The following is a 26,917-nucleotide window of genomic DNA, read 5'->3' on the forward strand; positions in this document are numbered from 1 at the left end:
AAATGATCAAGGTAATCACTTCAAATTCTTTTCTGTTGTGTCCACAGTGGACGTTAGGGTGTGCGATACTCAACTTCAGAAGATGACTGATGCTTTTCGCCACAAATACTCAAAATATAACAATGTCTATGTGCGAAGCGGGCTGACCAGAAGATTGCTGAATTCGGGCGAGGAGCGCTACCACACGCTGCTTCTTTCCGCGACTTTGCTTCTTTTTACTACCACTTGTTTCGTGCACTGAACCATCGCCTTCTCGAAAAAAAATTTAACGTTCGAACGGAACTCGAAACTGAGGTCACAAACGTTTTCGACTCCCTGCCACAAATACCGCCCACAGAAATCGAAAAGGCGCCGAATCGTTGAACATACGGTATTGAGCATGACGAAAACTATATCAATTATTGATGGCTCCTCATTGTAAAACTGGGTTTTAAGTAAAGGAAAAAGTTATTCATCACTGCTTCCTCAACTCAGTAGTACAACTCAAATGAGGAGCAGCTACCCCACTTGCGCAAATGAAGACGCGCAGCGAAAGCGTTCTACCACTTGTAATGAGTTGCATCGCTCACCGAAAATGGATGACATAAAGTTGTTCTTCACCCCTTTTTCTAGATTACTACATTGTCGATTTCGTCATACGCTGCCTTTAAAGAAAAACTAAAAATAGCACTCACACTAAAAAACGTCGAAACTTCGTCCTCTGTAGGATGTCGAATAGGTTTTGGACGTTCAGCTTTCAATCTCCCGAGGGAACGATCTTTCGTTCGCTCGCGTTTCTTCCCAATCTCCTTTTGTTTTTCTCGTTTCTGCTCTTCCATCTTCATCCTTTCCAGATCTACCAGAGGAGTCGGGGTGTACTCCACTGCTGGGTTTCCCCTAGGCCGAACTGCCTAAAGATTCTTCATACAAACTAAGACATTACAGCACGTTATCAATGCAGGGTTCGGCAGGGAGGTGTGAAAAGACCAAAAAAGTTGTTTTTGAACGAACTTCTACTCAGGGTCAAGCGTGCGTTAAGAATTTCTCAACAGGGGGTCGTAAGAAGGGTGGCGGAGAAGGAAGGAGGTCTTGTCAGCAGAGAAGAAAAAAATGAAGAGAGAAAGGAGAAAAAGACGAGGGGATTGTCTACGTCATATAAACTCATATTAAGGGATGCAAATGTTAGAATAATAGTACGAGTGTTAAAAGGGCACATTTCTCTTCCGACAGTAACGAATTTCTTATTATTACTGAAAAAAGCAATTTCGATGATGTTACTGAGCGGAAAGAGATATTTACAGTCGCAAATTGGGACAAAATTAATGCAAAGTAGGCTCCACTTGTTTCTGAATATCGACGCTTAAAGTGCATTTCATGCAATAAGGCTGGCTGCGATTTGTAGAAAGAGACTTCTTCTATAATATTGCAAAGTTTGGTGCTTCTAGCGTTCCTAATTTTTCCTTTTTGAAGCCCAGTTGAGAAAAATTCCAAGTTTTGCTTCAAATTCTTGAGTTTTTCTCAACTGGCTTTTGAAATAACCATAACACCTACAGAGACCAATAATTGCACTAGAGGGTTTTCCTTGATGCTCTATCAAAATATGGCACCGAATTTTTCAACCGATCTATCGTAATCTCGCAACTGGAAAAAGTGCGAAACCATAGATTTTCGGCGTCAGAATCTGTATGATTTCAAACAAAGTCCAATAACTCAGCTTTTAGTTCATGAAGACGAATTGGGTTTGAAGTTTGTTGTGAAGGAAGATTTTTACTATCACCTTTCTTTTCTACTTTTTTTCAGATAGTTTTAGTTCTCTCAAAAGCTAGCTGAGAAAAATTGAGAAAGATGTTAAATTTCTCAATTTTCTCTCGACTAGCTGTCAAAAAAAAAAACCAGAAGTTCCTTAAAAAAAATATTCTAACCTCCATCTCTCGTGCAGTCCGTTATTCATATTCATTTCAATCTACAAAAATCCGATTAGTCCAGCAATAATTTCCAATCGGGGGCTGCTCCTAATCGCTAAAATGATCTCTGAATAACACCTATATGCGGCGAACAGTGCTCCAAATACAATTTCAGAAAACTGCCGGTGAAATGTTCGTCTCAGCAATATCTTTTCGGTTTTGCAAAAACCAAGGTTCCAGCAGAGATCAAACTCTCAACCGTTCATTTCCGTTGTAAAAGTAAGAATAAAATTGTTTGCAAAAAGTAGAAAACAGTGTGAAAGTGGCTCTAAAACAAGTTCTTCGTCGTTTAAGGCTATTTTTCTCCATTTTGCAGAAATAATTGTGCATATATTAATATTAAATATATATTAATATCTATTATAGCACCATTTATTAATGTTTGCTATATAATATTACTTGATTTATTTGATAAACGTCCAATTTGTTTCTTTAATTCTGTTTATTACAATTAATTTTTCATTGCTATATGAGCGGCTATGCTAGAAAGAATGTGAAATAAGGGGTCGTTTTCTGGAGGGTCTTCTATGATAGATGGATGGGATAGTTATCAGGAAGGTTTTTCCCAACTACACACTGGACCCTGCTTTTACTGTTTCCTACGACTACACACATTAAGACATAAGGGTATCAATGCAAAGGGAAAAGTTCGCTTCTGGTTACAAAGAAGATGTCAAATCCAAACGTTCCTTTACAAATATTGTTGTGAGCCGATGGAAAAGTTGTTCGTACCTTTTAGGCAACAAAAATGGAATCACTTGATATTTCAAACTATGATGTCAAAAAGGGCATCACATTTTTTCAGTGTAAGTATCAGCATTAAGGTAGCTCCACTGAAGATGACCTCTTAAATTACTCTTAAAATAAAATAAATTTTCCCGTTCTATTAAAATCAAAAACATCCATAACGTGATACATAGAATTGACTGTCACACTGCTTCGGCATTTCTATAAAGCAGCGCAACTGAAATATGGGCACTGAAATCCCACCGAACAGCGAGGGCCTACCAATCATTATAGAAATCCTAGCTTTTATAGTTATGTCCATTTCATATCATATCATTTCATATGTCATCACATCTCATTGTCGGGCCCTCTATTTTGTAAACTACAACTGACTTTTCGAACACATCGATTATTACCGGCGACATGTGACGATTCTTCTGAACTAGAACAACCTCCCAATAAATCCTTATTGTTCTGAATAACATTTGATGGGATTTCTCCGGACGAACCAGCAATTTTCTTTGCCTCCTGCTTCAACTACAAAAGAAGTTATTATGATTTGAAATAACATACACCTTTCTCATTAAATTTCCACTATGACGACTAGCATGAATGCCTAGGAGATGTAGGCACCCTTCGTAAAAACTATTCTATTTGTTAATAAAACCTGCTCCTGTAATTTTTGCAGTCTTTCAATTTCCTCATTAAGTCGAGCAACTTCGCCAACATACTCGTTGAACTGTTCCGACCGGGATTTAACAGTACGAGCAGTTGAAACCTAAAATCCCGATTGTCAGACAAAATTAGCTTCTTGCACGGCCAATGTTTTTACCCTTGGCAGAGGAAGAGTTTTGATTTTTTTCGCCGTGGAGGTCTTAATATGGGCATTAGCAGGAGGAAGTCTCTGTCTTTCTCCATCCGAGACAAGCACGTTTTGCTGAAAACTACACTAAAATCTTACCAACATTTTTTTTACTCGTTTTGTTATTGTGAAGTTCACCTCACATCCGAAAAATAAAGCTGTTACATACGAAAAAACTGTTACTCGTTGGCAGCCGAGAAAGAGAGTCGAGAAACATTGCTATCATCTTACCAAAGTACATGATGTTTCATCCTTTGGTAAATTGTCAGACAGCGAACTTCCATTGCCTTCCTCATTATTCGAATGTAATTGCGGTTCGATGTGATTTCCAGGATATCTTGAGAACGCATAAAATGCGTGTGATGAGCTTGACGGTGATGGTGCTGGTGCATATCCTGAATTCAAATATCTTATCTGAACTTCTGAAAAGTTGCTTGCGTCGACAACGGTTAATCCTTGCCTGAAAATGAGTTGTTGCTAACTGAACCGGGTTCCTCCGGAGCGTATTTTGAGGACTGCATATAAGAACCATTGTATAATTCAGAATCAAAAAGGGTGAACATGTCGACAGGCGCTCTCTGTACGAGTGGTATATGCGGGAGGTATCCGAAATCGCTGATAGAGTAAATTCTGTTGAGGTCTGGGAGATCACTGATCACACACGTGCCAGGGCTGAAAAGAGGAACTAAAGATGTTCTAAGTAATGCAATCTCTATCTCGATGATCAGGTGGAGAGCTAGCAATGAGAAAGCGTTTAGAGTTTGACAGGCAAAAAAAAAAAGATGAACAGAATCGAAAAACTTTGCATTTTTGCTTTTCTTGCTTGAGATATTTTCGTATAAGAATCATTGTATTTGTCACAAATCCAAATCTGGGTTGTGCAGATGATTCTAGTTAGGAAAGCGATCCTAGCACCATTGTCACCGTAGCCAGAGGCCAAATATCCTCAAGTTCCGACTTGCATATGGAATAGCGTAGTGACCTGCCAACTGATCTGCTGCACTAATTAATCATTTATTTGGAAACACCCATACGCCATACAACAGAAACAAGGTACAGAGCTCACTACAATTCCGCCTAATTTTCATACAGCAAAGTTGATCGTTTTCAGCAGATTGTGTGGAGGGTTGACAGGTCATTCTACGCTACAGAAGAACTCCTCACGCGAGATCCTTTTCCCGAACCCCGAACGCTACAGCAGAACAAGGATTACCAGGGTCTGGGTGATAAAGTCGACCTAGAACGGACGAGTCCGTGAGGGGCCATGAGCTAGTGGTTGGAGGGACCTCAAGCGGAAGGCGTCATTAATTTTGCTATCCTACGACGGCTGACAACCTCCAAAAAAGAATAAGGACAAGTTATAGGGACGATCATTGAAAAAGGGCTCACCAAGGTAGAATTCCAGCTAGCTAGTGTCATAAAAGAGTAACAGGAAGGAAAGAGAAACTAAGATTATGAGCTAAAAATATGGGTCAACCAAATTCTCGTTCTGACCATTGTTAAAGAAGAAACTTGGTCAAAGTTTCTGAAACAACGGAATCTTATGCCCCGCTCATACCTAGAACAGTACAGACATTCAATTTGGATAGCTCGTTTTTGAATATCTTCGAGTTTAGACTAGACATAACTTCGGCACAAAGCATATCTAAAATCCTAATTTGCTGAAGATGTTGAAAACGGTTGAGAAGAGTTCCTGTTCGAGTTTAAAATGATGCTAATTGAAGCTAAATGTTCTCCCGCTGGTTGATCGGAAAACCTAACACTTGGTTGTAGCTTAACTTCAATTCGTATGATAAGAAAACCCAAAACTAGATCGTTGACTACTCTGTACTTTAAACTCTTTAAACTTAGATCGCTAAGTCGAGCTTAATAGAAAGAAAAAGTTCAGGGTAACTCGGATCCAGAAAGCAATTCACAACAAACCAATCTAGTAAAAACTTGTGCTTTTTCCAAATTTTTGATATTCTTCTTTAAGAATGGGCTCCAGATTGCCGGGCATATTCTAGATGTGGCAAAACATGTTTTAAAGTATTTGTAGGCGAGGGCCTCTACATTCCTCACCATTATGAAGGAGACGAGAACACTTTTTTGGTGACTAAGTCAATATGATTGAAGAATTCAGACGAATTACCAATTATTACCCTAACATCTATAACACCCTCTTGATACAGAATAGGTCAATGAGGAAAGTATATTTTAATGCCGTGTGCAACGATTTGAACCTTCATGTCAGGACGAGATTCCAGATATCTATGCAGGTCAACAGTTCACACGTTCAAAGAAAAAAGGTGAGGGTACACTGCTTTGCGGAACTCCAGTTTGCAATGCATAACGCTTGGAATAATGTTGTGGACCTTTACAGTAATGTGTCGTTGATACCATTTGAATCAGTTGAGCACCTGTCCATCGACTACACAGTTTTCGAGTATGGAAACCAGCTTCTTGTGCTCCACCTTATCAAACGCTTCAGATAGGTCGAGTAACATTTATCAACTAACTTCCCTTTATTTACTTCGGTTTTCCAATCACAGACTGGAAACCGTGTTGTTCCGGATGAGTGAAATTTTTGTTCACATCCACTCACTTAGTATTTCGCTGATTATCTTCTCAAAAATTTTGCTCGCAAAGGACACAATACTGATCGCAAGAAAGTGAGAGTACTACAATTGTTTTTTTTTTTTTTTGGGTATTGCGATAATATGGGCCTCTTCCTAACTTCTCTGAAGGTGAGCGACATATTAAAAATATGAGCAAGAGGAAGATAAAAAAACAGCTGCACATTTTTTGTAAACTACATGAGGATAACACCGTAGAGATACGAAAGAAAGGTCTGAACGCTCCAAAACTTTAAGACCTTCATTTGGATAAATGACAATGTCGAAAGACCTTTGAACGACGTGAAAAGCAGGGTAAACAGTAGTCAACAATGAAAGAGTACGACACTTATGGCACAGTATTTCTACGCCGTTGCACCCGTCGCACACAATTTTGTAGCTATCTGACCCAGGCGCACCAATCCGACGCTGTGGGACCCATCGCCCCCAATTTCATGGCTACCTATAGAAGGGGGTGCGACGGGTCCCACTGTGTCGCAATGGTGCGCCTGGGTCAGATAGCTACAAAATGGGGTGATACGGGTCCTGCGGGATCGAAATGGCCAAGCAATAACTGCGTGTGCATGCCGCAAAAGGTAAATGGAACGTTTCAAAGCTGTGCCCAATGAGCGCGTTACTTTTCACTCTTATGACTCCTTCGCCCGTGAAATTCCTTGCACGTTTGCCACATGTTGATAACTTTCCTTCCTGAGACAGTGGAAACACGGCTGTTTAAATAGTAGTGAACAGTTTACACGATCTGACACGTATAACGTTATCTTTATCAGTAGGATGATATCCTTCGCATCATTTTGAGCTAAAACATTCTTTGATAACTCTTGGGTAAAAACAGGAGGAAAACCCAAATTTCGAGTAATACTTTCAAATTGTTTCTGCATTATATTGGTATCGACTGAGTGTTTGAAGCTGAAGTTTGAATATTCTCCAAATGTAGAACTGACGCGCTTAGAAAGAAAACTATGGAATCTTTCGCCTTTGCTTATAATAAAAAAGATGAAGAACGATTGTTAGAGGCACAGAAATCTAATTTCACGGAAAAGGGCACTAGTATTGATTTTCGTTGATCGATGAAGAGGAGCGAAGCGAACACCGCAGGAAGTCTGAACGTCCGGCTTTGGCCGGATGTTCAGACTGGTATTGATATATTAACACTCTTTAATAGTGCCGCGGTCAACGTTTCACTTGGTCATCTCCATGATTAATGGTTTAAAACCACTCTAGAACAACCAAAGTTTTCATCTTTGCGGCGTTGTTAGCAGACTTGAACGAGAACGGATTAAGACAGTGATTGGCTGACATCTGCAAATCGTTGTATAGGTTGCATACCCGCTCGTTAAACTGGACGTTTCTGCACTGGAGTCAGAAGTGTTGGCGCATCCCAGAAGTCACTCAAACGCCATCACTTTATCGTTCTTTTTAATCTTGTCTAACGATGTTCTGACATCTTTAAGGGTCTATTTGAAACGTTCACTCTTTGTTATGAAAATGTTTTACAATTTTTTCTCTTGGCTAGCTGCTATGACACTGAATACCATGCATCGTGACACAGTAGTCCGACGATACCTATGGTGGTACAATTGGTTTACTTTTCTAATAGCATCGCTACATGTAACTGGCTAGCACCAACGATAGGACTGACTTCCGCACACCCACTGGAAAACCCTTCAAATTCAAAACACGACAACAATAAAATGATAGTTGTGCTTTTTTACGTGTTCTGAATAATGCTCATTTTGTTCACTTTTTTCTCGCTATTCCCGATACCGTAGCCATTATCAACACCTCTTGTGTAATGAGCGGCTTTTTTACTTCATAATTGCTTATAACCAATCCTTCAGTTCAATGTTTTATTCTAGCCTTTTTGGCGCTGGACTTTCGGCGATCTTGTTTTCTTCTCTTAACTTCCAATTTATTCTTATAAAGTCTTGTAGACGCCAGTGAACGGATACTCTTGCTTTGAAATATACATTTCAGTGAAAAATACGTCCCATCGATGTATGCCTCGGTCCGACCAACGACGCATGTGTGTTAAACACGTGGTGCGAAACTATTTTAATTTGTCAGCAACAGTTATATTCAATAATGAAAAGCAGCTCTTCACGCATGCAGCCATGGGAAAATCAGTCATCAATCAAATACCCATGTAAAAAAAACTTTTTACTCCGCAATATACACACATGTTTTATATGTATGCATATATTACATTTTACAGATTTTGTTCAATACTCTAGCATTCTACATCAGGTATTTTATCGTTCTATACTCGTAGAAAGTTTTTAACGGAAAATTTCAGAATCTTGTAGTTCATAGAAGTATTACGTTATTTGAAAATGAAACTTTTAGATATTTACCGAGTCTATCGGTCTGAGGATATATAAGGCCAGTTACGCTGTCGGGTCTCAATGAAATGACTTCGATCGAAAAACGAGAACCACGAGCAGGGTCACGCGTGTAACGGGGTTTTCTCAGCGAGGGATGACGGAGTTGAAGAATGGAGAGTGGAACAGTAAGAGAGTCGAGGACAACATAATGATCAGAACAAAATGAACTAAATTAAATTGTGTAGGATGGTAACACGACAGAATATCTGCGTGTTTTCATGCTCGTGATTGAAGATTGGATGTGAAGCGAGTTTGAATTAGTAACACTAAACCCCTTAGATAGCTGAGTTGCCTCACTAAATCCGGCTGTTTAAGCAATTAATTACCGACCGAGACCGAATACGTACGCGGAACTGATCTCTGCCTGTTGAACTCTTTCTTTCTGTCTCTTCGCTATATATTTACTGAATTTGTTTTGAATTTGCGCTTCTCTTGGCATGCAATTGAGCTTAATAAATAACTAAATAAATAAATAGAATTTCCTAACTCGATGCTTTTAATCTTGCGCAGTAAGAACCGTTATCCTTCTTGTCCAATAGTACGCTCCTGCCTTTTCTCCATTGGTAAGTAATTGTGCCTTCCGAGAGGTAAGTGTAGAGAGCAGTGTGGGCTGTGGTTTTTGAGACCATCTGTTATCAATAGCCACACAATCCAGTGGTCTGAATGCGGGACAACTTCCAAGAGGACATTTATTTTAGCATAAAACCACATAGAAGCACGCATGACCGGAAACTAAGTTCCACCAGCTAAGATTCAGACATAATGGAAAAGATAGCCATAAAATACAAATTTAAAGCCGCTCTAATCCTACCACAGTAAGTGCTCAGAAGTCTGGTGAATACTTTTCGAACTGCCGTTAAATTGTTCAAAAATGAATTATTCCTTTTTGTTCCAGTCAACACCATTAATGTACCACTTGCTGCCGTTTCAAGCGCAAAACTGTCCTCTAAACTTCTCAACGTGAACAAACAAGAACTGGTGTATAGGATAAAGCAGCTGCTAGCAGCAGCTACGTAAGTCAATCGCGCTAGAAGAACCTTGATAGAAAGTTTGAGGAAAACCTCTGGAAACTTAGTAGTTCAATTACAAGGAAAGCAATTACTTCTAAAGAAAAATGTTCCTAGCTGTTTGTTCTCGCTTACGCTTAACGCCAAATGCCTCTATAAATGATACCGGCACAATTTTACGTATTGTCACGCGTTGATGATTTCGGTCATGCGTACTTCTATGGTGTATGTTGTTCTCGTGGAAGTTGTCCTTCAACCAGACCCCTTGGTATTTTATCAGGACAATACCATAATATAAAGCAGTAACTCATCCGTCCGACGTGAACTCTCACGTACACTCAAAGCATATGTGTACCGCAACTAGCAGAAATGAGCTAGTGACTCAACATCGTTTCCACAGTACACCACCACTGCGAAATATCGAGGTAGAAAGTGGTATTGAGACAGACAACAAAAGAGACAAGATCTAAACGGAGATGGATCAACATGTGGAAGCTGTAGCAGCCTAGCACCAAAAGGTGGTGAGGAGCGAGGCAAGGCGAGGAAGACGTGAAACATTTACTTAGATGATAATAGAACATCTCCTTCCACTGCCATATGTAACTGGATAAGTGTTGGTCTCTAGGATTCCTCTACAACTTTTGAATACAAATATCTGCAGCCCGTCCACGTTCCCCTTTGACAATGAGCGATTTTATTATTTTTGAGCCACAAATCAATTATTCACAATGTAATGAAACAAAATCAGATGAATGACAAACATGGAGCTGAGGATTATATTTAAGTGTCGAATGCAGACATTGAGATTCCATGGACTATGTCACGGTAACTACAGATCTCATTCGATTTTGACCTACTGTTGCTGCAGAAAAAGGGATATTTGCTGGCCAAAGATATTGCACGTGATGACCAGGAACATCAAAATCATAATAAACGAAAGTTTCGCATTCTCATTTTATTCTTATGGTCACTGAAACTTTGGCAACTTAAGTTTTGTCATACTCTGACTGTGGATAGTTGTGATCACCAGATCCATAGTTTGCCACATTTATCGATTTTTTAAATGTCTCCCTAAGTCTGGAAAACATCACTTACTGAGGTTCTCGCATACGGTAATTACGGATACAGAGATGTTTGTCGTTTTGAATTATGGTAAGCAGCGCTGCAGAAGATATGTGATCTTCTTTCAAACACTATATCGTAAAAATTGAAAAACGTTGTATTTTCGTATGTGATATACGAAGTGATTATGCTCGGGATAAGTCGGAGTAGGCGGATCGTGAGCATTGTAGTTTTCAGCAGTTTGATAATCTTCTAATGTGGACAGCCTTTAGATCTTCTGTCACTTACGTGCAACAGAATGAAGCCGCAATCAAGCAAAATGGTACAGTAGGGTCAAAACGACATGAAGCACGTGCGCAATTGCGTACACGGCTTCTCTCGAGACGCTTCGGTGGAGCGGTGAAACCCTTGCTGGCACCACCCTGCACAGTTTGCGATGGTCCCAAGTTGGTTGTAACTGCTGCCTCCACCGCGCGATTTCGAGCACGTACGCAAATGCACCGCAACTACACTCGTGATTCATGTTGTTTTGATCCGACTATAACACCAAAATATTAGCGTGAGTCATAAATAACTTCCGCTTAGATATATGGTATTTATTGTTATTGTTTACGTGTACAATGAGTTACTCAAACAAGGGATTTTTGTTAACGCTACGCAAGCAGAACTTTAGACTTTTTTTTGAGCAGTTCAATGTTGTGCACGATACGTTTAAGTTTTTGTTCACCTGAAGAATCCTTACACCATGTGATGCTTTGCGAACTTAAAGACATTACCCCACGAATTTGGGGTGGTGCGGGTGGGTTATGCCTATGCGGGGTGATTGATTATAGGGAGGAGGGTGATTCCGTCCATTTCTTCCTAAATGCCATAAAACACGGCCCGGAAGATGCGGCTTCGAGCGTTGCGGGGCGCTATTTTCTACGAGTTCGATTGGAGCACACCAGCTTTATGCACGCACCGCATCTTTCGGGCCGTTTTTAACGGCAATGAAGGAGAAATGGACGGAACTCCCCATAATCAACGAGCCCGTTAGGCATAACCCATCTGAAGCCCGCACCACCCCAGATTCGTGGGGTGATGCGTTTAACCCATTGACGACCGCGCACTCATTGCGTGTCTGGCATATAGCACCGCGCTTTTCCAATACGCTCCGGGCGTGGCTCACCGACGGACCACGCGGTCCCAAAAGATCCCATCTTTGCACTGATTCCCTAATTTTGAATTCTTTTGTAGATCATAACGGGGCCAGATAATATAGTATTGATTTGCTCTGCACTAATTGATTTCTTTGAATTGTTTCTGGATGACGCTCTCGTGAATCTAACAGAGATGCGGAAAAGCTAGAGATCCCACATTCATAGAAACAAATAAAAAAAGAATTGAAGAAGTTCATAGCACTCCGCATCCAGATGGGACTTGTGAAAATGCCTAGCCTATGCGATTACTGGAGTATGCATCCTGGATTAGGAGGTCATTCATTCGCTGGAAGGATAATGTCCAGACGGTGTTTTGAACAAATGCTACGTTCTCTGCATTTCTGTGACAATTTTGTTTTTTGTGATTTTTGTTTTTGTTCATGATACTGTTAGAAATAAATAATTCCCGGACCATAATGCATGTAGCTTTGTTGGAATGCAATATATGTGATAGATACTTTAAACTTTGAAAAACTTAAGAATATATTGTAGCCAATAATTTTATCACCGTGGGTACACCAGTACCTTGTTTAACCCATTGATGACCGCCCGCCGGCGGGCCACGCGGTCGTCAATGGCTTAAACAAGGTACTAGTGTACCCACGACTCAAAAAATATTCATTGTATATGGTGAAGGATCAACAACCCATCGGGGACCCAGAAATTGGTTTGTCAATCTGTTTTGATGACCATGATGTTCTGATGTGGTAACCTGGACAGACGATCACTGAAAGTTATTTACAGCTCAACCAAATATAAAATACGACATTATATTGTATCAGAAGATCAGATCGAAAAATTTTCCAAATATCTGATATTTTCCATTTGGACTCCCATAACCTGATTGTTAGATAATTTCTGGGTAGGCACTGTTTTCATTAGCACTTGTGGCGACTCGGGCTATTTTTTAAAATTATAGGCATCAGCCCAAGAATCTGGGGTGGTACGGGTTCCAGGTGGGTTATACCGGGGTCGTAGATGGTTGGGAAGGTGATTCCGTTCATCTCTTCCTAATCGCCGTTAAAAACAGTCCGTACGATGAAGCTTCGAGCGTTCCGGGGCGCCGTTGTCCGCGAAGAGTTGCACTGGAGCGCGCCAGGCATGTGCACGCGTCGCATCTTCCGGGCCGTTTTTCGTAGGGTGACGTAATGTTGTCTACATTATTGCCCAAAACCTTGCACTTACCTTAAGCTTCATGAGTGCCATCAAGATGAATTCGAGGATCAAGTCAGTGGACTAGGCATATACATGATCAGTATAATCAAATTCTCCAATTATATACAGTATTAATGAAGAAAACCAATACTCGCCTTAAGATAATGTTCCACGCCTTCCTCGTCTTCATCATCGCTCACCATAGCAGCAAAGAACGTGCAGCTCTGTCCTTTCCTTCAAATTTTGCTTACGAAATTTCATCACACAGTCTAACTAGAAACTCCTCCTGTGCGATGTACGGTGCCAATGGTGACCGTCAGCGGCACCTCATTATGCCATGTAAGAGATCGGTTCAATTATTCAAGTTGGAGGTCCTCTTGATCTTTGAGTGCCCATGAGAAATCGCGTCAGACGAACGGAAAATTTTGTGCTTCATATAATGGTGTGTATATAAGGATAAGGATAAAGTGTCTGGCACTAATCAATCCGCTTAGAATACGCCACCACGTTCACTTCAATTCAGAATCGTTTGAGGTTCACGAACGTGTAACTGGCCTACACATTGATTTGCGGGGGCTACCCGATGTGTCAAGTCAGTATTTTTATCCTCCCAGACAAGTCTGGTACCAATTAATCGACCTCAGAGGGATGAAAGGCTTGGCAGGCAACACAACCTCTAACCGCTACACTACACGCGCCCCTAGCATATATATATATATATATATATATATATATATATATATATATATATATATATAAGTAGAAAACTAAGTTGTTGCAAAATGAAACCTGAATATGTGAATCAAAGATTTTAAAAGCGCTTTTTTGCCCACTAGGAAAATCTTGAAAACAACAAAACTCACATTCTATAAGGACAAGGCGGTATAGATAGCGAGTGAGGTGGAACGTGTGAAGAGATAGTAGAATTGTCCTCTTCTACACCAAAATCACTGCAATCACAAATTTGACTATAAAAAAGTCAATTTTTTGCGGCAGACCATTAACTTGGAATGTTGCTTAAAACAACGCTACAAAAAGCTATAAGATCCTCTAATAACATGAACATTTGGCCGTTGCAAACGCTTGCAGAAGAAAGATAAGAAGGTAAGGTTTTGGACGATTTTTACAATTTACATATGTCAAAATAACATATACAATGGGAGCAAAGTAATCTGTTCGAAACAGCAACGGCGGAGTTGGACTCGAGTAGAGGTCTTAATTACCTTAATTCTTATCTTAATTAGCCACGATTGAACTGGATATTATAGAATCTACTTAATTAATGCAAAATAGGACGGGAAATACAAAAGGGCTTCAAAGTTGATGAAAATTGAGTCCGAAAGACGAGAATCAGTGTGCAAGAGTTAAAACAGTTACTACTCCTGCTTCTTTCAAATCTCGAGAATCTCATCATTTGTAAATACATTCAGCCTCAGACGTCACTTGTCGGGGTGACGCACTTCTTCCTCGGTGAAGGCGCGTGGTCAGCCCCTTCTCGGACAAGTGTTGAGAACTATAGCCGCTACACGCAGCGAGCCAAACGACAGGTGGCCAGAGGCTTCATGGATCGACGCTAACAACGGTCAGAACGGTGAACGATGACCACTATACGACTGAGTCACTCACTGCCAAAGTGACCGGTATCCAGACACTTTTTAATGATCCTTGCATGCCCATTTCGTTTCTATTGAGAAGGTGTTGGAAGGGGATTGGCCAGAAATAGAGGGGTGGCCCTGTAGATCGCGAGCGTCAACTCTTGGACGACGTACAGAAGCTACCGTACGACGTGGCAGATCCGGAATCACAAGATAAGTCCACCGTCTAATGAAAGCTCCGCCAGCGGCAAGCCCCATCTAAAAGAATGGGAACTTCTGACAACCTAGTGCGAAGATCAGCGGCTCTCGCCATCAAGCCATTGTTTAAGGTGACGCACCTCTGGGCATGCGATCGAAGTCGATGATCCGAACCCTTCAATTTTTTACGGCTGGCAAAGGGCTCCTCATCACTTGGTTTCAACGATGAGCTTTTGTGAAGAAGTCTGACCATCGGGTCGGCAGTCTTCCTGTAGTGCGTTTTATATCGCATGGAACCCACGTCGCTCACGGCGCTGGTCCAAAGGTTGTCATTGAAGCGCATCACGTGTCTGGCACACCTTAACTTGCTTTCCTTGGCAAACGCAGCGGTGTCTCTAATCTCTAATCTCTGACGTAGGACAGAACTTCGAATCCCATCCTTCACTTGTGTGAAGCGAGCTACTCCTAGCATCACTCCTTCGATTGATCGTTCAGTGAGCCAGAGAGAGAGCCAAAGAGCCTAGTGTTCCTAGTCTTCTTCATTGCATCCTAAATGCTCTTATACGCTCCCAAGCCGCTCATTTCCTTCCAGCTCGGGGGTCAGGTCGTTCTTCATGTTTATTTCCCGACCAGGATGAACGTATAGTCAGGTCAAAACGAGAGCAGTAGCGGTGCATTTGCGTACGCGCTCGAAACGGTGGAGGCAGTGGTTAGAACCGAGTTGGTAACCGTCACAAACTGCAACGATGAGTGGTGCCAGCAAAGGTTTCACCACGCTCCACCGAAGAGCCTCGAGAGAAGCAGCGTACATAATTGCGTACTTGCTTCATGTCGTCTTGACCCTACTACAGCTGGTGCATTCAGATGGGTTCGTTCTGTTGATCGTGAATGAGACATCCGAGGCACCTCCGTCACGTATGAACATCGTCTTTTGCAGATTCAGCTGAATACGGATGCATCCACATTTTTCGTCGAATTCAGTCAGCATTTGTCGGCTGATGCTACCATCAGAAAGATGTCGTCAGCAAAGCATAAATGGTGTTGCTGTCGACCATCAACCTTCACTCTCATGTAGTTCCATTCCGGCTTTCGCAATGCGTTCCCGAGGGTGGCCGTGAATATTTGAGGTGAGATGGTACCACAGACCCCCTCTTCACGGCAATGATGATATTCTTGTAGAACGGCAAAATTCTGATCATGAAGTTACCGTACATCTCTCGAAATACCTTTATATAGCAAGTAGGGACACCATGGTTGTCCAAAGCCTCCATGAGCGCTTCCGTCTCAACTGAGTCAAAGGCCTTTTTAAGCCGGCAAACGTGAAAAATAGCAGCATCTTGTGCTCAAAATGAGTTCCGAAACGATGTGAATGTGGTCAATCGTGCTAGCCTTTCGAAAACCTGCTTGCTCGAATGACTTCCAGGGCAGGGTATTCTTCAGATGTTCACATCTAATCGTGTTGGGACCAGTTGCCGTACGGTTTCTTACCGACATAATAGCATTTCGTACTTCGGACGGGAGAATCTCTTCAGGACTGGAATGACATGTCCACCTCCCCTTAGATGGTGAGGAGGCAAGTGGACATGGCTGTCGAAGAAATCAAAGATTAGATCAGTCGTGGATGATCTTCTCCATCCCCTCATCGACGCTGTAGTTGTTTCAACTGGGGTTCGGAGAGCAGTCATTTCTGTTTTACGATTGGCAAGGTTCCGAAAGGCGCAGAGGATGCTCTTTCTCGCCTTTGCAGCCTCAGCCAACACTTCTGCTCTTCTCTCTATGAGGTCTTCCTTTATCGCCTCTCTGCAAAGCCTTGCGGGCTCGGACGTGAGTTCTTGGTTCCCTGCTCGTGCTGCTCCACGCTGGCGTATCAGCTAAAGAGTTTCAAGAGACAAGCGTCTCTTGAAGGTTTCGAAACTCTCAACCTTCCTCGTGCAGTCATGAAGATGTTCTACGATCGATCGTATTCCTCGTCGATGCTATCCATTGCGGAATATTCCCAAGAGCCGGCTAGCGAAAAGATCCCAGTTAATGATACTTCTGGGACTTCGCTTTCTCACCTTTGCGGCTTTCTCTGCTCTATTCCTTGTAAGAGAGGATGGTCCATTCCCTAAAGAGCTTTGGCGCAACAGCGACTTCCGAGAGGCAGGCTTTTACTGGCGATGATGTAACCAATTTCATTACGGTACCCTCCACCGGCTGACTCCTGCATCCAGCATAGAGAGGAAGACTTCTGGAATTGTGAGTTTACATGGGTGGTCTTAGTCGACACGATAAACTCGGAAACCTCCCTCTGTCCATAAAGAAAGCTTCCACTTCTTCTTCTTCGTTGCTTGATTTTGGGGCATAAACGACGAAGATTGTCAAAGCTGGCATTCGACGACATCTTTTTGTGTGCAGTCGTCCGATTCGGACTGTAAGTTCCTCGAAAGAGTCGATGCTCATTGCCATAGTAGTGTTGACGAGAACATCAACTCCACGAACTCCTCTACTGTCGCATGTTCCTAAGAACAGTTCTTCTCCGGCATCATGCACGGCGTTCAGTGGGCTGGTGTCGTCTCCTCTCGGTCAATTCGACGACGTCGTACTAAATCTTCCTGGCTTGCATCATCAAATCTTCAATGGACGCTTCCTATGGAACATAGTCGTTTTAGTCTTTTTCCGTTTCGGGAGCCTAGATGACTCCTGCAACCCCGTCCTTCCCAGCACTATCGTACCAGGCTTTCCTCTGCAATCAGGAGACTCTTTCTTATTAAAGTAAGATGCATATAATCTTAAAACCCGTGAGCAGGTTGCGGGCCTCCAGTCCCATGAGTTTCTTGCAAGAACGTTGCGTTCTCCCGCAGTGAACGAGTGGAGGTTATTTGTTGGAGGCGACTCCAAACCGCCTCCCTTGCACCTCCCAGTCACTTAAATGTAGGTTTTTGCCCGGACCGACGTGCGGGTAACGAGAATGTTATGAGTGGCACAGCAGAGACAGGTAGTCAGTCCCCTGAATCCACTCGCGTCTCAGGGCAGACACAATGCCGCTTTCGATCCGCGATTAGAACTATCCGTCTCCTGGGGACGCGCCACGTAGCCTCGCGGCTAACGCTGTGATCCCTCTAGTGAGAGAGATCCATGGACGGACCCAATGGAACAAAAAGTGACATCTATACAAGATAGTAACATCACTCAGCCGCAAGAACAGCGCGAGGCAGCCGCCCTCCAATACGTTGGACCTGTCGTTGCCATTCAAGTCCATCGTTCCCATTCAAGCCGCCTTCATCACTGGAAAAAAGAAAACAAACTCGTTGGTGTCATCATCGCAGCACGATTAGCGTCGGGTAGAGCATCCGTGCTGGCCACAGCCAGCATCGAAGCGTCGATTGTGGGCTGATTCCGCATCTACAACCCCATTTCTACTTTCTCTCGCGATTTCTCTCATCATCGTCTCATTCGCGATATTCTGCCTTTAAGTAGTTTGCCTTAGCAATCATCTGCGAGACGTGATGCTTGGTTGTGGTTTCATCCATTGAGCTGCCTCTGACAACGCAATTGTGCCGTTCACGCAACTTCGACAATGCTATGACAAAATTTAGACATCGCATCGGTTTCTTTTTTTGTGGAAGTTCGGGATCTGAAGTGAAACAGAAAAAAGATGTGAGGGGCATCGCATGATGCATGGTTTGTTGTGGCTAATCCCTGCGTGCCTAGCGTCATTGCTAATAATAACTCAACATAGGATCTCTCGAGGAGAAGTCTCTTCGGCAACATACATATATAATATATAAGACGCCGAACACCTTCCTACTGCCCACTGCCGTCAACACTGTAAGAGTGCACGCCCAGATTACGATATGTGTCACGCGTGCGCTAAATGGTGTTTAGATGTGAGCCCGACAGTCGCCGCCACTGCACACTCCTTTAATGTCCACGGGGGAAAGAAGCTGCCGTGGATCTCTTTTCTTTTGATCATAGTTAGTACAAGAATACGATTACGTAGTCTTAACGAAGTCCTTCTCCAGCACTTTTTCGTTGTCAGGAGGGCCCTAGATTACACTTCGTGAGGATTGAATTTTTTTTTTAAAAAAGTTACTAATTAACTAAGTACAATTACATTGAAACTGAGCAGAGTGCCAACTCCTACCAACTGAAAACCTTGAAAAGATGTCTTGGCATCAAATAAAACAAATGATCCAGCGAAAAAGGGACCTTCTAGATATTACACTAGGAAGAGTGATAATTGTGCGCAATTACTCAAAAAAGAAGCACAACTTAAACTTAAACACCTCCGAACTGAGGTCTCAAGATCAAGATGTGAACTAGGGTGTAGGAGCAAAGCAAACAACAACATTAGAAGGAAAAGAACGTTACCTTAAAGAATGCCCTATCTTGTTCATGCGGCATTGCACGAAAAAGTGAAAGGCTATGAAGAACAAGAGAATTGCTCAGAAGAGTTTGTCAGCCCTGGGGTAAATTAACCGCGCACGCAACACGCCACCCGATACTACCCGTTTTACACCGATTGTAACTCTTCTCCTAATGTCCTAATTTAGTTTCAGGCGCTGTTAACAAACAATTCTACCGCTACCTGAAAGTTTAGAACTTTTCCTTTTTTGATTACTGAAATACTACAACTATTGGACACTTTCTAGTTATGTGTAGTCGACATGAAAGTCAACTTCTAAATTATAAGGAATCTTCAATATATGCTAAGTTTTTCTCTAATTTCCCTTAAAAAAGAGATCTTCAAAACTGAAAACCAAAACCAATCTCCTTCCTGAAACTATTCAATTTGTTAAACAAATATAGCTTGTTCGTTTCAACTCTTTCAAAAGTCGCATTAGACATCAACTCAGTCACTGTTACTTACCTCGGAAACGCAAACTTGTAATCTTGTGGTTCACATGGGAATGGTGGCGTGTTTAAACAACCAGCTCTGACTTTGTGTGATTCCAACAATCCTGCAATGGTCGCAGATCAAAACTAGTCTGCGCTGATAATTAGTTTTTGTTGAAGAAAAAAACTATACTGACCCTCGTGAAAGAAACGACAATGAACACGATCACAATTGCCTCTGGGGCAGAGGAACTCAGACAATACTCCCGGACCTCGAAACATTCAAGTCCACTGATATCGTTTTGCATGCAATGGCGCACCGATACTACACTGGAAGTTCACCGAAATGGATTACCGCTTCGTTTTACTAGTAGATATACCCGAGTTCGTTCGGTTTCTACACCGACTTGTTGAAATACTTTAAGATGTCATTTTTTCTACTCTTTACTAGCAAACATCGGCTTAGAACACACCGAGAACACAGTATGATCTAATCCACTAATGGCTTAATAAGAAAACAACTTGAAATAAAAACTACAATTCGTGGCTCTGAAAACTAAAAACTGAAACTTTCCACCGAATAGTGAGCAAATTTGAGCGAGTGGCAGAATGGTTATTATTTACGGTGACGAAAGAAAGGTAGTTATGTAATCACACTAGGCGCCTTCCTTCCTGTGAACTGCTCCATCTTGCATATATCCAAAGCAATCAGCACCAATGGTTTCAGCAGGTCCTAGAAACGCACATTCAATTAATACAAATCATGACAGGTGTAGGTTGAAAGAACACTCACCCGAGCAGGAGCGAACAACTTCTGAGTGTCACTAGGCGGAATGTACGAATCTACGTAAAGACGGATTGTAGCACCTGCTGAGCCGGTACCAGACAAACGAAAAACGAGGCGAGAGCCGTCATCAAAGACAATACGTAACCCCTATAAGCGCTAAATAAATATGAACACTGAGGCATGACATAATGAAGACCTGAACATATGAATTGCATACTGAATGTTGTTCTCCTCAAAACGGGGCCGCGTATACAAGTCTGATTGTTACCTCCTCGTGGTGCCCCTGCTTTAACTGAACGCAGTCAGGCGTTCGAGTGTACGCATTGGGAACGTACGAGCTATGTAACCTGCATTGTTAAATAGCGAAAGATTCCCATACATTGCAAAAAGGTGCTGTCCTTCAGCACATCGCCAAAGCCCACAATCAGAAAGGTCAACTACTTGAAGTTAGCATGGAATCTTTGGCAACAACTATTCGTTTCGTCACGCTGAACTGTCGGACACTGTCGATTGCACTTCAACAAACTGCCCTGTCTAGACTTCTGCGACATCTCTGTGTGCCGTTTGCTGCACTGCAAGAAACAGGAATGAGAGATCGACCCGTCATCAGCATCGAAAACTACACCATTACTGCGGCAATGCTCATGAGAAGAAAGTAGGTAGGTGCGCGACAGTTGTGAGGAACGATTACAACAAACTGGTGGAGGAATTTGGCTCGACGTCGTCTAGATGCGCTTTCGTACGACTGCGGGATCGCAGAGGACGTAATTTCTCGATTGTGAGTGCCCACGCACCTACGGAAACCGCTGAGAAAACAGCAAGGACGCCTTCTACGATGAAATCAACGCGTTGATGTCTAAACACCCAGCCAACAGGTGGTCATTGTCGGAATCAATGAATGCGAAGATGGGACTCAAACAACAATCCGATGTGCTAGAAAAATGGTATTATCCCGCGGAGCGCACGTCAGACAACGACCGTCCGGCTGACTTATGTGAACATACGGACCTCATTATCGCTTCCAAGTTTAAGAGGAATCATCGACGCCATCAGCTCACGTGGGAGGGTTCAACCTTTTTAAGGCCTGAAGAGCAGCGCAAGCGAAAGATGAGGACTCTTAAACTTCAGTTCGACTACGTTCGGACGAGGAAAATCCCTCGGTCGGATATCCGAAAATCCAGAGCTTTTTGGAACGTTACCTTCGACTCTGACTACCGTCCAGTTCTTCTCAGCTCTTCTCTTTCTTCAAAGTGCATCCAGGAAGCTGCAAAGGAAGCCCTTCAAATGCCGCTGAAGAACTGGCGATTTCAACCAGGAAAAACGTCTTAGAAGAAACTTGCGTCAGCTGCAACAACACCGCGATAACGTGTGCATGTCGAGAGCGAAGGAGCTTGAAAAGGGGGGACAAGAACCAGCGGAAAGTCTATGCTTTATTAAAGCAGTATAGCAACAAGATGAAAAGATGTTCTCCAGTTCTCAACACTGCTAGTGGAAAGGTTGTCGGTGAAACAACCCTTCCAATTTGGAGTGATTCTTTAAGAGCTCGTTGAACCGGAAAGCTCCGTCAGCTCCTGAACTTGAGCACGTTCAAAGGCCAACATATGCGGTTAACGAGGAACCACCGATCGAGTCGGAAGTTATGGTCTGCATCGAAAAGATAAAAAATGGAAAATCTGGTCGAGACGGCGGGAAGAAATGGTGAGATATCTCCCTCCTTCTGGGATTCGTGAGATGACAAAGACCATCCGTTCAATATGGATAGACGAGAGGATACCTGACTCGTGGAGAAACGCTATCATAATTCCCCTCCACAAGACGTTAACCGTCACGGACCCTAGGAATTATCGAGAATCTCCTTGTTGCGTGTAATGTAATGTACAAGGTTTTGGAGCGGCTTATCCTGGACCGACTTACTAAGCATCGCGAAGAAACATCGAGCAAGCCGGTTTCGTCCTGCTCGATCTATTATTGACCAGGTGCTCATCGTTTGGAGAGTGATCGAAATCAGGGAGCGGTGCTCGAAGCCAACGTGGCCGCTTTCAACTCTCCTCACCGAGGCCGTCTTCTCAACACGCTCCGCGCCAATGGAGTGGCAGTACCCTTCCTGTTCAACTTCTCTATTGATAAAAGTAAAAGGATAAAGTCACTGGCGTATCAATCCACTTGGGATGCGCCAACGCGTTTTACTGGAATTCGTAATCGTTGAGGTTTTGGAACGCGTTTTGGCCTATACAATGACTTGCGGGGGCCAGCCAATGATCAAGTCAGTGTTTTTATCCTCCCAGACAAGTCTGATACCAATTTATCGAACCCCCGAAGGGATGAAAGGCTTTGTGAGCAAGGTGTGGATTCGAACCCTCGACCGTGTGGCTACAACGGACCTCTAACCGACTGTGCCACACCCGCCCATTTCTCTGTTGATGATTTGTTCTACAAATTTAATCTAGAAAAATTTGTTCTACAAATTTGTAAAGAGTGTATGTACTGGTGAAAAAATTTGTTCTACAAATTTATAAAGAGTGTATGTACTGGTGAAAGTTAGCAGTTATCTTGTTGAAACAAACCAGCACTAATTAGAAAGAAAAAATGGGCGGGACGGACCCCATGGGGTCGAATTGGTGAGCCGCGCTTCAGTATTACCGCCCAATAAATTCAAAATAATTTGTCAAGAAATAAACCAAACGTTGCGAACGATCTCATGGCAGTGAAAGCTGCTGCATTGCGTTTCCTATGTACAAAACCGCATGCCAGTTACCTCCGCATTTTTGCCTTAGGTTGGTGGCATCCTTTGAAAAACAAATTCAGAAGTTAGAAACACGAGTGGAAACGGGTGCTTAAATAGTAGCTAACAGCTTACATGATCTGACGTGGTACTATATCTTTATCAGTACGATGATGACGTTCATGTCATTTCAGGTTTAGTGCATTATTTGGCGCTAATTGTTGTGGAAGAAGAGAAGGAAAACTCTAATTATATTTCCAAATAGTTACGGTACCGAACGAATATGTGTAGGTGGAAAATCAAGTTTAAATATTTTCCAAAAGTAGTCACCACTTTAATTTATGATCTTTTCGGGAGTGCTCAAATTTCTAAAAGGAAAGAACGAAAGAAGCGTAGTTGACAAAAAATACAAACTTAATTTCTCGGAAAAAAACCAATACATTTAATTTCACTTGATCAAGGAGGACAAAGCGTGCACTACAGCAAGTCTGACCTGTTGTCCGGCGTAAGCCGGACGATATTATATATATATATATATATATATATATATATATATATATATATATATATATACATATATACATATATAATATATATATATATGCATATATATAATATCATATACATATGTACATATATATACATGTATATATATATACGTACATATCATATTACATATATATATATATATACGTATATATATTACATATATATATATTTATACATATATTACTTATATATATATATATATATTACATATATTATATTTCTATTTCATATTTATTCATATATATTACATATATATATATATATATATATATATATATATATATATATATATATATATATATATATATATATATATATTATATATATATATACTTTAACTTCTATTTTGGAACGTAAATTTCTATAATATATATATATATATATATATATATATATATATATACTTTAACTTCTATTTTGGAACGAATGTTTATACATATACAAATATATATATATATATATATATATATATGTATAAACATACATACATGTAATATATATACGTACATATATATTACATATATATATATATTTATATATATTACATATATTACATATATATATTACATATATTATATTTCTATTTCATATTTATTCATATATATTACATATATATATATACATATATGTATATATATATATATATATATATATATATATATATATATATATATATATATATATATATATATATGTATAAATATATTGACGGGTCAAAACTACATGAAGAGCGGTGTAGTTGCATAAGTGGCTGCGTTCGTAGCGGCGCGGTAAAGCTAGCGGTTAGGATCGAGATGAGGCTATCATGACGAAGAGTGGTCGTTACCCGCAGCCGATTATCTGCAACCGGAGAGATAAGTGCCTGCAGAAGAGGTTGTCGGTAGGAAGGCATATGCTAGGCTACCTGTGATCACTAAACAATTGCAATTACGCGATAGAGTTGGCTTCTAGAAAGGTTCAAAGAACAAAAAGGCAACTCTGTACAAGAATAAAACAACATCAGAAAACATAAACTAAGTTGACAACGTTCCAAAATAGAAGTTAAAAAGCGTAAAAACAACAAACTAATTGTTGGAAGACAGTAAATTTCTGCAAAAAAAAGTGGAGCAAATTCTGAATACATACTTAAGAAAACAAAAAGGTGCGATGTGATGTGTCAACTCCGTTAACTTCACGAAAGGTTTCAATCAGTAGTTAAAGTGCTCTACGGCTTCCGCCCTTCAAGGTGTTATTCAATGCTTCCAAGTAGTGTCAGTAAAAAGGTAAGAAGAAGCCATAAGCAATTTAACACATTTATTATTTCAAGGAATTTGATGAAACGTGTAAAAAAAATCGGTCTTCAGCTGAACCTAAACAAGACGATGTTCATGAGGAACGAATGGTTTACTGACAACCCCTTCAGGAACGAATATGTCCGAATGCTACAACTATATATATCTAGGTCGGGAAATCAACATAATGAACGATCTGATCTCCGAGCTTGGCAGAAGGAAACGAGCGGCTTGGGGACCATATAAGAGTATCAAGGATGTACTGAAGAGCGCTAAGAACATCCGGCTCTGTGCTCACCTATTCAACATCATCGTCCATCCTGCTTTGATATACGTTTCAGAAACGTAGATGTTTCGCAACCAAGAGGAAAATGCGACCAGCGTCATGGAACGCGGAATTGAAAGCTTGATGCTAAGAGTTACCCGCATTAGGCTGCCCGCAGAGATCACAGCCGCGCTGGCGGCACACCCCGCGTGGCTGTGAACTCTGGGGGCAGCCTTACGCGAGTGAAGGTAGGGATTCGAAATTGACTCCTTCGTCGCCGATCTAAGATCAGAGACGCTGCCGCACATGCCAGGGAAAGCGAAGTTAGGTGGGACGGACACGTGATTCGTTTCACTGACAATCGTTGGACCAGATCCGTAAGGGATCCGTACCACGCGACATCAAACGCACGAAGAGCGCCGACGCATGATACCGCACGAAGACCGAATCTTTTCAACGTGCAAGCCGTGCATCCTTACCAGCAATATCGTACGCAAATGCGGCATACAATTATGTCTTGTTTCTGGCATCTCGTATGCAATCATTTGATATAACTCTATACGTGAACAATCGATACTCCGTACAGAGGCACAGCAGAGGTAGAGTACCCCTGCGGGGCATGTTTCGCACCTCATTACAGGATGATGGACGCTGATGGGCGATGTGATGGGCGTGGGATAAGGCAAAAATAGCGCAATGTTATGCTGACGCTATTAACTGCTGCGCAGCACAATTAACTATCGCCGCTGCCTGTCGTTTCCCAATGGATAGGTTGTCGCGGAGGCTGCGAGTACCTAATGATCGCGAACTGCAGCGATAACTGGTGCTAGCGTGGTTCCCCTCACGATCTTAATCACTACGCCTGCCGCACAGCTTCACACGCAGCCGCTTCCGCAGCTGCACCGAGCTGTTTCGTTTTGACTGTGCTATTTATACATGTGTGGTTACAGGGTTTCCTACAGAATAATCCGCCACTGCTTGAATGAAGTTGGATCCCGAGAAACACACGGGAATCTCTAAACATCTGGCTAGATCTATCCAAACATCGACTGGTTAGATGTAGATTGCAATAAACAGCTTTAAGAAACGTGAAATAAATTCATTCATTTTTGGTTGATCACCTCTAGAAATCTTCATGATAGTTTCCTACTACGAAAAGTTGTCAAACTCTAGTAACAGTACAAGAATGGCGATTATATCATAAAAAAAAGGTTTTTCTTTTATCCAACCAAAGAAGCGGCTTTGATAGTTAGCTATGCTACGAGCTATGAGAAATTTGTCAAAAGTGTGTATAACATGATAAAAGAGCGGCAAAAGAAGGAAAAATTAACGCAAACAATACAACAACTGAGAAGTTGTTAATAAATTTGTTAATGCTACTTTAAATAAATCTAAAATTGCTGATTTCCCATCTGAAATTGTATATGGGTGGGTACGTGGGTACCTCACGCGCTAATCGAGAACATACCGACTGAGCATCGTTCAGTCATTGCCGGTTCGCTCGAGTCAGGACATCATCAGGAAGACAGGTGGGGACTGTATGATAACGATAGTCAACGTCCTTATTGGCTCCAACGCGGCAGCCACAACTGAATCAACGTCAACGGAAGGTTCTCCGTAATGTAATACTTCCAGAAATATGACACACGGCGGTAGAAATTCACAGTAAATAAATCAACGGATGATCATTAATTTCTGTTTAAGAAACTATGAAAACGTTAAGGGTGTGTTAAAAAAATAAGTACTTAACCCAATATATTTT

The 26,917-nt window shown here is 41.7% G+C and overlaps 2 protein-coding genes across 4 annotated transcripts in view; both read right to left on the minus strand.

The window, feature by feature from the left end:
- The window catches only part of RB195_018572 (uncharacterized protein), a gene marked incomplete at both ends in the record, with an annotated part of 90,204 nt that extends 70,361 nt beyond the window's left edge, over positions 1-19,843 (minus strand). For both annotated transcript variants that reach the window (XM_064186067.1, XM_064186065.1), the window contains 9 exons: positions 675-890; positions 3,063-3,206; positions 3,337-3,447; positions 3,502-3,606; positions 3,763-3,926; positions 3,992-4,203; positions 13,814-13,900; positions 19,596-19,686; positions 19,759-19,843. In XM_064186067.1, coding sequence (XP_064041949.1) covers positions 675-890; positions 3,063-3,206; positions 3,337-3,447; positions 3,502-3,606; positions 3,763-3,926; positions 3,992-4,203; positions 13,814-13,900; positions 19,596-19,686; positions 19,759-19,843 — 1,215 coding nt within the window. The remainder of the gene's footprint in view (positions 1-674; positions 891-3,062; positions 3,207-3,336; positions 3,448-3,501; positions 3,607-3,762; positions 3,927-3,991; positions 4,204-13,813; positions 13,901-19,595; positions 19,687-19,758) is intronic.
- Positions 19,844-20,204: 361 nt separating this feature from the next.
- RB195_018575 (uncharacterized protein) overlaps positions 20,205-26,917 on the minus strand; it is a gene marked incomplete at both ends in the record, with an annotated part of 43,713 nt that continues 37,000 nt past the window's right edge. For both annotated transcript variants that reach the window (XM_064186072.1, XM_064186070.1), the window contains 2 exons: positions 20,205-20,294; positions 20,355-20,495. In XM_064186072.1, coding sequence (XP_064041951.1) covers positions 20,205-20,294; positions 20,355-20,495 — 231 coding nt within the window. The remainder of the gene's footprint in view (positions 20,295-20,354; positions 20,496-26,917) is intronic.

The sequence above is a fragment of the Necator americanus genome, chromosome II, assembly GCF_031761385.1.
Source record: "Necator americanus strain Aroian chromosome II, whole genome shotgun sequence".
NCBI classification, from domain to species: Eukaryota; Metazoa; Nematoda; class Chromadorea; order Rhabditida; family Ancylostomatidae; genus Necator; species Necator americanus.